General features: G+C 37.7%; 1 protein-coding gene across 4 annotated transcripts in view; it reads left to right on the forward strand.

Moving 5' to 3' along the window:
* DCBLD2 (discoidin, CUB and LCCL domain containing 2) overlaps window positions 1-12,844 on the forward strand; it is a 70,048-nt gene that overhangs the window by 26,271 nt on the left and 30,933 nt on the right. For all 4 annotated transcript variants that reach the window (XR_003370151.2, XM_024203587.2, XM_026658977.2 and 1 more), the window contains exons 5-9: window positions 2,035-2,107; window positions 3,163-3,296; window positions 5,333-5,373; window positions 7,516-7,731; window positions 12,348-12,472. Coding sequence is in view for 3 of the 4 variants with exons in the window: in XM_024203587.2 (XP_024059355.1) it covers window positions 2,035-2,107; window positions 3,163-3,296; window positions 5,333-5,373; window positions 7,516-7,731; window positions 12,348-12,472 (589 nt within the window). In the remaining variant the exon portion in view is untranslated. The remainder of the gene's footprint in view (window positions 1-2,034; window positions 2,108-3,162; window positions 3,297-5,332; window positions 5,374-7,515; window positions 7,732-12,347; window positions 12,473-12,844) is intronic.

Genomic DNA, 12,844 nt, shown 5'->3' on the forward strand with positions numbered 1-12,844 from the left:
GACAAAATTGTTAGTTCTGACCTTATAGTTTCCAAAAATGAAGATAATCATTTTAGTATGCAGTAGAACCTCTCTAATTTGCACTAAATGAACACACAGAAAAACCAGCAGTGTCCTCACTTTCCAGCTAATGAGGGCTCATGTTACTAAGAATTCATTGCTTTTACAAAATAAATTACAAAATGTGCACTAGATAAAGAGAAGCATTACCTTTAATACTCATGTCACTGTTTACAGTCCCAATGACCACTATAATCACTTTCCCCCACACACTGTTTTTTTAGTCCCTGGAGGAACTGTGGTAACTCTCCCCCCTGGAGTAGAATACAGTCCCTAAAGATACTGTGTGTGGTTGCTATATCTGTCACAACTTAAATCTAACATACATTTTTCAGATGATAAAAGCATATTTTGTGATGCATTAGCCCTTGCTTTTCTATTATTTATTCACTTACTAATTTATAAAATTAATTTGCCATTGGTCTCACAATTAGTGTGAATTAATGAGGTTCTACTGGGACGTAATAGGCAGTTGTGTTCTTTCAGGTAAATGGTAGACAAGGCTGGACATCAGGAGACTTGTTTTTCCCAAATAAGTGCATCATTTAAAGCTACAAAGTATTGTAAAGCCAATAAATGAATTTGGGTTACATTTTGGAGGGCCTATAAACTCATGGCACCACCACTCTTTCAAGATTTGACCTTTGCAATCCAAATCAACAGTTTGCCCCTATTCAGCAAAGCGCTTAAACACTTGCTCAAGTCCCATTGACTTTACTGGGACTTGATCACATGCTTAAGTACTTTGCTGAATAGTGTATTCCAACTTTCTTCCTCAAGTATTTGCTTTTTCTTATTTTGTGATAGAAACTGGCACTAGAAGGTGAACATGTGCTTTCATCAGCAATACAACTATCGTGCCTCCTGCTTTCTATGCTCTAAAAGCATTAGCTGAAGTCAACCAGTTTCTTATAATTAAAGCACTATATGAAGATATTCTGTAATGTACACTTTTCAGAGATACCATTTTAAAGTATAACGTGTGTGTGTGTGTGTATGTGTATATATATATATATAAACGTGTATATATAATAGTATAAAATATTAAGTGTGTGTGTGTGTATATATGTGTGTGTATGTATGTGTGTGTGTATATATATATATATATATATATATATATATACACACATACAGTTTAAAAGTTTATAAAATAAAATGAACACTAATGCTAGAATTCTGGATTCTGATTTGAAAACTTCAGAATTTACAGATGTTATGTAGTGTTGATACCAGACATAGGGATATATACTTATTAAAAATGTAGTTAAAGCACATACTTTCCTGTCAAATGCCTGGTTTTTACTGTTCTAGATCTTTTCCTGAATATATATTTCTGATTTATATGCAGTGTTGTCGTAGCCATGTTAGTCCCAGGATATTAGCGAGAGAGAAGGTGGGTGAGGTAATATCTTTTATTGGACCAACTTCAGTTGGTGAGAGAGACAAGCTTTCGAGCTTATACAGAGCTTCACTTCAGGTCTGGGAAACATACTGAGTGTCACAGCTTAAATACAAGGTAGAACAAATTGCTTAGCCTAAGTAGTTAACAGTTTTCAAGGGGCCATTTTTAGCGGGCCACTTCACCTTGAAAGGCCCCTTGAAAGATGTTCTCTACTTGTACTAAACAATCTGTTCCACCTTGTATTTAGCTGTGATGCTCTGAGTACATTTCCCAGAGCTGAAGAAGAGCTTTGTGTAAGCTCAAATCCTTGTCTCTCTCTCACCAACAGAAGTTGGTCCAATAAACAATATTAACTCATTCACCTTGTGTCTCTGTTTCTGACTTGACGGCTGTCTCAAATTATGACATATTGATAGGTGGTAGCTTTAGACCACATTACAGTCCTACCAAACGGTAAATTGTCTGTTCATGGTTTGAGATGCAAAATTTTAAATTACAATGTGCTGCTTGCTCTTTTTAAAGTGAAGTGCAATGGCATGCATATATTGACTTCATATCTCCTTTTCTTCCAGTAAGTATTGTCCAGCTGGATGTGTGATTCCTTTTGCTGATATTTCTGGCACTATTCCTCATGGATACAGCGATGTAAGTAAATTTAGACAGTACAGTATATTCACTTTGTTTGATTAAATTCTGCACTTTCTGATAAAAATCTGCTACATATGTTTGTTTTCTGTCAGCTCTATTTCCTTGGCTCTGGGAGTAGATACTTCCTAATGTGACATGCTACTGATTTTGCTCAGCTGCTTAATGGCTGGAGCTCCGGATGTTGCTGTCTCCAAGAAGTGGTTAAGCACTTCATGCTCTTACATTTTGATATCTGCTGAGAAATGTGGATCACTAGAATAATCTTCATTACTTCCCATTTTATTTCTGTTGGCTGGCTGTCTCAAGCCTGTAATATTCAGGTTCCTAGAGAGGAATCTGACTTCTTAATGGCGTCCTCTGATTTCATGACACTGTAATGGATCTCAATAAACAGCAGTCATATTTTAGCTCTTCCTCACAGAATGGAGATTGATCATGTTGCACTACATTGTACTCTGGCAACAAAAATAGCTGATTATCTAGTGTTTCCTCTTGTAATGTGTATAAAAGCATCTAAGTTGTGTGTGTTTAAGTGCTAAAAAGTGAATTCTGTGCTGTCTGTTGTCAGAGATGAGATAATGTGATGAGTGGTGCTCTGTCAACAAATAAGTATGTAGCCCTCAGAATTGTATAGTGAGCAACTATACCCTTCCTGCACTTTCTGTTAAGAGAAACAGGTTACAGTAACCAGTTTTTTCATCCCTGGCTTTTAGAATATGTAAATATGTATATTCTCCTTACCTAGTCTAACCTAAAAGATTCTCAGGAAAATAATCTTAAACTGAAAATCACTTGCATCACCTCAGTATGTAAGTTTCAGCTGAAGATCTTATTCGAGCATAATTTTGTATTACATACACTTCCATTACACTTCTCTTTTAGAAAACAGAAAAATGCAAAGCTGTACATTTCATGTCTTATACATTCAAAAATGAATGGTGCCTGTGGGTAGTAGGGAGACAATTAAATAATAGCAGTTTCTTTATGACATAAAAATTCTGAAACAGTTTGGAAAAAAAGAATGTGAACATTATTTTCTATTTTCTTCAAAGTCCTCGTCACTTTGCATGGCTGGTGTGCATGCAGGAGTGGTGTCCAATATTCTGGGTGGCCAAATCAATGTTGTAATCAGCAAAGGCATTCCATATTATGAAAGCTCTTTGGCTAACAATGTCACCTCAAAAGAGTAAGTATATTTGCTCTGTTGTTTTCATATATTTAATGCTTACCTCTTGGTAATAGGAGATGTAAATCAATCTGTGATTATCAGTTGTATCAAGGGAAAACTTTAAACTAGTGGAGTTACCCATCCATAGGAATGGTGGATTCTGTTCTAAGTAGGTTCTTATGCTGTACTCATTTTTGTGGTATATGATTTCCTGTCCAAATTATTGTAACATCTAGGCCATAAGTGAAAATTAAGACTTCATTGCAAAACTAGGGACTCTACCTTCAAAAATATATGGAACGACCATAAACGCCTAATAGTTTTTCTTTCAAATAATAATTTGATTGAATATATGCTAGTCTTGACTGCTACTTCGTAGTTTGTTGTCATTCATGTATATAATAAAACAATATTTTTGTAATTCTTAGTTCAGTTTTCTTACAGTGGGGTAATTTTTTTTCCTCTTCCATTTAAAAAAAATAAATAGCCAGGGAAGGTTTTTTAATTTTTTTATACCTATTTTAGTGTAAAACTTCAGTTTGAATCTCAACAGCTGATACTATAGCATGTCCTATGGCTGATTGATACACTGAGGAAAGAGCAGGTGGCTGCTCTTTGTTTACTTGAAACCTGTTTTTCAAGGCTGACTGCTCAGACCAACCTGAAATCCATTGTGGTGTGTGTTTGGACTAGTAGATCATTCTGTCTGTTTTGAGACCCCCATCTACATTTGGGAAATTTTCTGAAAATTTTCTGCCATTGCTAACCCGCTGTTCAGCCCCGTTGATGACAGCAGTGTTGGGAGCCCTAATGTAGAAAGACTGCTGGCTGCTTCTGGCATTTTGAATACTGTATCATGTAAACGTCTTCAGAGCAAGTTTAATTGGTATGGTGTAAATGCCAGTGTCTGTTCTACTCTAGGGGTACGTCCACACTACCCGCCGGATCGGCGGGTAGTGATCTATCTATCGGGGATCGATTTATTGTGTCTCGTCTAGACACGATAAATCGATCCCTGAATGTGCTCCCCGTTGACTCCAGAACTCCTCCAGGGCGAGAGGCGGAAGCGGAGTCTACGGGGAGCCGCGGCCGTCGATCCCGTGCCGTGAGGACGGGAGGTAAGTCAATCTAAGATGCGTCAACTTCAGCTACGCTATTCTCGTAGATAAAGTTGCGTATCTTAGATCCCCCCCCCCCCCCCAGAGTGTAGACCAGCCCTAGGGCTCCCAACGTCGCAAATACCAGTGGAGCTGAACCAGTGTTGGTCACAGTGGGAAACTTTTAGAAAAAGTTAGTTTAGACAGGACCTGAATGAGCAGTGAAATAGATTTTTTTTTTTAATGGATTCATAGTCATGTTTTCTTCTGAAGCACCAACATACTGTGTTACGGAGTCTGCAGGACTTTGAGTATTAAAGGATTATCTATTGTCAGAAGATCAAAAACTGAACTGGACTGCTGGTATTTGTCTAAATTTGAAGCATCAGTGCTCTTTGAAATATCAGAACTCGTAGAACAGAGCTTAGTTCAGTTTGATCTGTTGATGTTTCAAGTGTAGTCGTGCCTGGACATTTGGTACTTAGAAGAAGAATATTGTACAATGCAAATTGAGAGTAACGTGGTGGTCCTCTTGATTTAGAGCCTTCTGGTCTTTCAAAACCCCAGTAAATGAGAGAGGGTTTGGGTGGAGGGAGCTGACCATTGTTTTCTTGTTCCGTGTCATCATTTAGATAGTCAAATATTTTTAATTTGCTCTTCTTCTAGATATATCATTAGCTGCACTTTTATACTTTTATTTTACATTTGAAATCTTTTAAACTAGGTGGTACCTTCTAGGCCAGGTTTCAGCCTGAAGCAAAGATGTTCATACTGGCAGTGCTGAAACCATTATCCATAGTGGTGGTAACAGGTGCTACTTCAATAAGAAAAAATATTTGGACATGAATAGGTTCCTAGTGGGATGCAGTAGTAGGGGAAAAATAAAATTGAGAACAATTTGCCTTAAATGTTCCAGTGACAGCCACAAAAATAGATTTCTTTTTGTTTTTTTTGCAGAGGACTATTATCTGTAAGTCTCTTCACGTTTAAGACTAGTGGTAAGCATATCACTCTATGAACTGCATATTGATTTTTTATATAAACTTAGAGTGGGACACGTTTAAAAAGAAATAGGCCTGTTGTGCTTGCAACTGACATTTATTTTTATTGTGTTAATAAAATAGTACCTTTTAGATCTTTATGTGTTTTCACTGGATTATTGTGAGGATTGGTCAGAGTTTGAGGACTTGGAGTATACAAATAAATGCTGAGTATGGTTGGTATCGATACTTTGTCTAATTTAATAAGACCCTTTAATTTAATTCAGTTGCTCTGAGTCATATTTCTACTTACTCATTCCTAAATCAAACCTCTCCATTACTAGGTTTGAGACATGTAAAATGTGTTCCCTCTAGCCTCCGAAGTTATTGTTTAGCCAAGTTATAATTATTTGGCTCTTTAAATCTTTCCCCATATGCCAATATTCAAGAAGGGTTTTTTGTCCTGCTACAGAAAGAGACAATCTTTTACCTTTTTGTTGCTTTCTTACTATAATTTAAAATATAAGAATAAAATTATTGTAAGTGTATTCTGAAAAGTGGAAAGGTCAGTATTTGCTCAGTTATTCTATATTTGTAGCAGTTTTTTACATTCTATTTCTCTGTTCTGTTTTGCTTCATCCTTTAAAGCTAATTTGTTGCCTCTTGCTGAGTGTTAACTGAGTTTTAAAAAATATAATTCTTAAGCCCCTTAATTTGTATTCTTCTATGTTCTTATGTTTCTGGTATTTTGATGCCCAGAACTGAATGTAACATGCCAATCCAGATTCTTTCTTGCCAGAGCCTTAACAAGAAACTGTCACATCGTTGCTATGCCAATATGAATGCCTCTGCACATAAAGCCACAAATTTCATTGATCCTTTTTGTTGGTGCATTGCATTGAAAACTCTCATTCTATTGCTGTCCAATATAATCAGTCTTGTACCTTTCAGAGCATTACTGCTTTCCATGTTTTACCCTTCCTTCCAATATCTCTTCCAGATTATTTTCTCCAAGATACATTAGCTGATGTTTTCCAAACTGAATATAACTTTTCTGTAGGTCACTTTTTTATTATTTCTTTGTCCTTATTGATATTTGTAACACCTCCAACTTTAGTTTCCTCTGTAAATTTCATTGATGTACTATTTACCCCCTGATCTAACTCCATTAATTAAGTGATTGTCAGACTAATGTTGCTCAGCAGCCAAGTAGACCAGTGGTTCTCAAACTTTTTTTTTCGTGAACCACTTGAAAATTGTTGAGGGTCTTGGCGGACCATGTAATGATCTTTCCAAATGTTGTTTGTACTGTAACATGCTTTGGATAAAAGCCTTATATTAAAAAAAAACTTTTTTTTTTTTGTTCTACAAATAAAAGCACAAAACTCATATTTTAATATCAGTAGTCTTATCTTTCTAATGTGATGGATGTGCCCTCTCTCCCCTGCCATGGCAGCCCCCAAGCTGGGTCCAGGAAGGAGGGGGGGCTCTCCCTCTCTCCCCCACCGCGGCAGCCCCTGAGCTGGGGCTGGGAAGGAAGTGGGTCTCTCCCCAGCCACAGAGCTGGGGCTGGGAAGGAGGGCCGTCTCTCCAGCAGCCACAGCCCTGGAGCTGGGGAAAGTCGCCTCTTTCTCTGGCCGCCGCAGCCCTGCACATCCCAAATTCCCCCCATCCCCTCTTCTCACCCCACTTCCCCTTCCCATCTACCTCCTGTTCTGCCCAAAGCCACCACCTCACCTTATATGTGCATCTTCTCCAGGGTCCAGGCACCTAATTAGTGGAGCCACCCCTGCACGGCTCCACTAATTAGGTGGGTGGCCCTTCATTCTCTCGTGTGCAGCTGCCCAGGTGCACACCTTAGAGGGAACTATCTGCGGACCACAGTTTGAGAACCTCTGCACTGGACAACTCCTCTGTAACTGAATATGTTGCTTTTCATCATTACCCTTTGTTTATAGTTTTCCAGTTTGAATTAACTTTGTGAATTTTTAGACACTGAGGTAGATAGTTTGCCATGGTATAAAATTAAATATCAAATTTGCAAAAAACATTATATTACACAATATAACTTTAATTTAATAAGGGAGAATTCAGAGCAAGAAAATTTGATTGTGTAACTTTTGATTTTGCATCTGAGTCCTCGTCTCTTATGTTGTTCAGGTTGCTATGGGACACTGGGAATGGAATCTGGAGTAATCCCTGATTCTCAGATTACTGCATCATCAAGTCTAGAGTGGCCTGACCAAACAGGCCAGGCAAACATCTGGACTCCTGAAAGAGCCAGATTGAAAAGGCCTGGACCTCCTTGGGCTGCTTTTACCACTGATGGATATCAGTGGTTACAAATAGACCTGAATAAAGAAAAGAGAATAACAGGTAAGCAGATCAGAGATGGCTTTTAAAATTGTATTTGGAAAGATAGGAATAGGGTAGGTTAATAACTGATGCAGTTTTAATCTGGGGTTATAGATGAAGTTCAATTGGCTTCTGACTGTAATCAGAGCAATGATATTTCCATGGTCCCTACACTTAGCATACCCAAGAAATTCTAGAATTACAGGTGGACAAGTTAGGCTCTACTCTAGGGGGTGGTTTTGCATAGGGTCTTTCCAACAAGTTTTGTGTAACTGATTCCCACCTTATATTGGTTTTTCAGCCTTGTCCTGTTTCTGCTGATTGTCCTTTTGGCTCCACAAGGCTTTTCTGGCTTTCTTATATCCATGTCAATTCTCAGTTAATTCTCTTTAATGTGGCAATTTGCATTCTTTGAAGAGGATCACCCAAAGGAGGAATTCCAATTTTACAAAGTACTTACAAACTAATTTTTGACCGCTGACTTCAGACTTTTAGCGGTATCCATATCTTAATCTTCCTTTTTTTGTTTGTGTAACAGGATCTAAAGTGGTATCTGTTAGTCTGCATTCTTTTCCTAGTCCCCTTTTCTGATTATGTAGTTAGATTTTATATCAAGTGACCTTCCTGTGATAAGGTTTTTTCTCGACACTGTAACTACAAAAACTGAAGGGTCATGCTTCTGCTTATAATCATTCTTAATTTGAAAAATGATGGATTCCAAAACTCATGCCTCATGTTGTTCTGATGCTTTCTTGTGTGCGCGTTGAAAGCCCTTTACTGGCCTTGTGCATTCCCATCTGTCATCTCATCATCTCTTCCGTTTTCCTGTACATAAAGTGATATCCTTCTAGTTCAAAACTGACGAGTGTCACCTTGCCATCTCCCTTTAACCTGAACTCTAGCTGCTGTCACTCATGCCTCATTATATTAAAAGTATGTAAACAGAACCAAAAAAACCCAGGAAAATCACCACACTGAATCATTGTCCTTTCTAGCTGTTCTCCCAACTGTTTCCCTTTCCCTTTTCTCTTTTCCTTCATACCATATGGCCCGTTGTCACTTTTCCCTAATTGTTGTATTAAGATTAGAAAGATGTTTGAGATGAGGACCTTGCCAAATTCCTGCATATTATGGCACTATAGAAATAGAAAACGTTTGAAGAACATAACTATCCCATTTGTATTATGATGCCTTTTTATTGTCACATTCTTATTGTTTCATACCTTGGAACCCATATCAGTGTTGCAGACCAGAGTTACCTCATTTGATTACTCAAGATGATAAATTCACCTTTTTTTTTAGAGCTACCAAAACCAGCCAAGTTGGAGTTTAGTATGTTCATATGCTCTCCTTAAGGGAATTCCTTTGTCTGTGTTGCAGTTTTCTATCTTTAAAGACCTTTTATCACAAAGTTTAGTTTGTTTGGGTGGCAAGATACCTGGTAAATTAATCTGGAAATTCAAAATTGATTCATTGATTTAAAAAAAAATAAAAATAAAAGGCAATGCATAGTTAAACAGCATTAACTCTGATCCCATTCCTCACCACTCTTGTGCCCACTTCATCTTGCATACAAAATAGAAGAGACAGAATCATAGAACCGTAGAGTTAGAAGGGACCACAAGGGTCATCAACTCTAACCCCTTGCCAAAATGCAGGGTTTGCTGTGTCTAAACCATCTGAGACAGCTGGTTATCCAGCATCTTTTTGAAAACCTCCAGTGAAGGAGATTCCATGACTTCCCTAGGCAGTTTGTTCCATTGTCCTGCTGTTCTTATGGTTAGGAAATTTTTTCCTGAGATTTAATCTAAATCTGCTATACGGTAGTTTGAACCCTCCATGGCAAGAGAGGACAATTTTTCTCCATCTTTTTTATGGTAGCCTTGACATCTTGAAGGAGCTTTTAGAAGACTGAAATATCAGTAAATCTTCTAAATCCACTTTGTGTATTTTGCCTGTGCAGTTGGGGATCTTTGTACATGTTATTTTATACTCATTATTTATATGATCCATCACTACCTCATGTATGGAGAAACAGGACTTAAAAGGTTTCTCATCTCCAGTTAAGTAGCTAGGACTTAATATTATGTCTGTACTGCATCTCACATTATGACACAAATTTGCATTTCAAACTCCATATGCTTTCAGGGAATTTTTCCCTAAGTGGTCATTTCTTGCGAAGAGATGTGAAAGCCTGTCTTGTTCCAGTGCCTATATGTGATCTTAAAGAAAGCAGATGTATTTTGTAATAATTATTGATACAAGAAAGGTATACTTCAGTATAAATGCTACATTTATGTACAATCAGCCTATCATTAAGTGTAATCCAATCTGGTAGATCTCCTCTCAGTTTTCCTTGTCACTGATAGAGAACAGACTGTGATAGATATCCCAACTCTGATGCTGGTTGAATATATGCATCTGTAGGCTTAGATAATCTTCTCAGTCCACAGGCAGCCATGTGCTGAGTAGAGCTGTAAGGTCCATGAATCGCAAAAGTATAACGTCCTCATGTTGTACACCCATTTATGACTGCATGGTTTTGAGTGCATAATATTTCACATTCCTTTTTTTTACTGTCTCATTCCCCACGCTCTTAAAGTTGTTGTACTGCATCTGTGTACATTGTTTAGAAGGCAAGCTGCCCTTTCTTTGGACAGACCTTGCAGTGAACATACACTTTTCATTTTAATAGAGTGGGGCATTTGACCACAGAAGGAGAAAGTAACCATCTTTTATTCTTGCATGTTCTGTGCATGTTACTAATGTCTGTGCATGTGCTCTTTCAATGTTCACATGAATCATCAAATTCATCTCTGTGTGCTTCAAAAATATTTAATTTTTTAAATATAGATGACAGGAATGGCAACGCTAATTTATTTTTAATCTGTTTACAAAGCAGGAAAAAACCACCAGAAATTTCCTCCATATTTTCACTAAGATATTTGGGCTGTGATCCAGCACAGCAGATATATGCAAACTTAACTTTTATGAATAGTCAGGCGGATTACTCATGTCATAAAGTTAAGCAAGTGCATAGTGCTTTCCTGGATCGAAGCTTTGATGAGTGGGATGTGTGTCACAACTGGTGCTCGATAACTATTAATTCAGTAATACAATAAGTTTTTGCAGTTTCACCGCATATTGAACAGCAATGGAGTTTGGAGCAGTCAGGTGGGAACCGTTGCATGAAGGGACTGATAACTATCAAACAATCTTACATTGGGATAACAATTAGTGTGTGCTGGGAAATGGAACCCCTGACACTCATTGTGCCTTAATTCAGAGGTTTCTCATGACTTTGCAGTTGTGATCACTGGGTATCCCCTTGTGCATATAATATAGCTGGCTTTTTTTCTGTTGCTGTTGTTCCATCTGTTCTTAGTGTTTCCTGGGAGAAAAAGGATTAATTCATGTTGATTAAATCAGCCACCCATCTCTGAGAAGAGCTCTTCCCTAATTTTGTTCAGAAAGGCTGCTTGAGCCTTAGTACCTGTAGTAAATATTAATCTAGAGAGAGAGTTGTATCTGCTATTTTCTCAATTCCACCATGGACACACTGCTTTCTATTTGTGGAAGTGGGTGTGTTCCTCAGAAAGTAGAGGACAGGGTACCTCGGAGGTACACTGCATTTGCTCTGTCCAGAACACACAAACTAAGATCTTTAGGTCAAATCATGGCCACGTGTTGTGCGTGAAGTAGCAGAGAGTTGGAATACTGGCTTGTGGTGTCTGTCTTTGTCAGAGTCTGGGGATGTCCCTCTCATGTCAACCCAACTGTAGGGCAACCATTGCATGACAGGTTGCATTCACCTCTATTTCCTCTTCTGCATTAATTCTTCAAAGTTGATTCACCTTTTCCTTATTGTGTGTGTTTGCAATCTGCCTCATGCCAAAAATGAATTAGTTTTAGGTGGAATGGTTATGTTCTCTAACACCTATACTTCAAGAAGACAATCCTAAACCATCCCCTTTTAAGTGGTCAATTCAGTCCCACAGCCCTCTCAGGGATGGTCTTTGTAATCCCGGCTAATAGTCTCACTGCCAGTGGCAGTACTGGTGGTTCAACTTCCATACAACAAACTTTTGTTCTCTTCTTTCCATCTTCTCTCTGGCTGTGATTCACAGTTTTGATCTTATACTTTTCCTTTAATTTCATGCCTGTATTAATGCTTTCTATAAAAAACCTTTCTTAGACTATTATAATACTGTAAGTACCTGCCTAAGAAAGCTTGTGGTCTTTCAGTGCTGCTTGTATATAGCCTGTGAATCCAGAACCAGGGTGGCTTTGGTTTGTCTTTGTAAATCCAGAACACAAGGCCAAATGCAGCAGTCTGACGCCCCATCAAGAAATGCAAAGAAAAAAAATGTTAAGGACGTTTTCAGAAAAGTAACTTAAAATAATTATAAGGAGACAGTCACCGGATGTGGAAGTTATAGATCCTGATGGTTTAAGAGGAAAACCTTTAAAATATTAACTGACACAGAGGAGAACATATGCTTGATTCCTCTACCTAAAGTTGCCATATCCTGGGTATATGCTTCGTATTATAAATCATTGCATGAAAACATTGACATAAACATTTTTCAAAGGGAGACATTTGGCATCTATGTAAATGGAAACCTTCATATTCACAGGCATTATAACTACTGGATCCACCATAGTAGAGTACTACTATTACATCTCTGCCTACCGAATTCTATACAGTGATGATGCACAGAAATGGACAGTATACAGAGAACCTGGTGTTGATCAGGATAAGGTAAAATTAGTACAGACTTTCTAGATATAGTCATAGATGAGTGTTTAGATATTGTATATATGACCAGGCATAATGAGGAAAATTACCTAGTGATTTTTCTTCACAGCATGATAAATTACAGTTTTGATCCTTGGCCCAAGAATAGCATATAAGCAAAATTAAATCTGAATTCATACAAATATCAACATTCATGAGATGTGGAAAATATACAAATATCCAGTAAAGATCTGAATTACAGAAGTGATATAGGGAGAAAAGATCTCTCTTAAAAAATTCCCATTATCAGCTTTAGATTGCCTTCCTATAATTGTATTCCCTTCAGAATATCTAGACTTTTCCCAAAATAGATTTTTCTTCATATTTAGTAACATA

Source organism: Terrapene carolina, unplaced genomic scaffold (genome assembly GCF_002925995.2).
Source record: "Terrapene carolina triunguis isolate 2854851 unplaced genomic scaffold, T_m_triunguis-2.0 Scaffold558, whole genome shotgun sequence".
NCBI lineage: Eukaryota > Metazoa > Chordata > Testudines > Emydidae > Terrapene > Terrapene triunguis.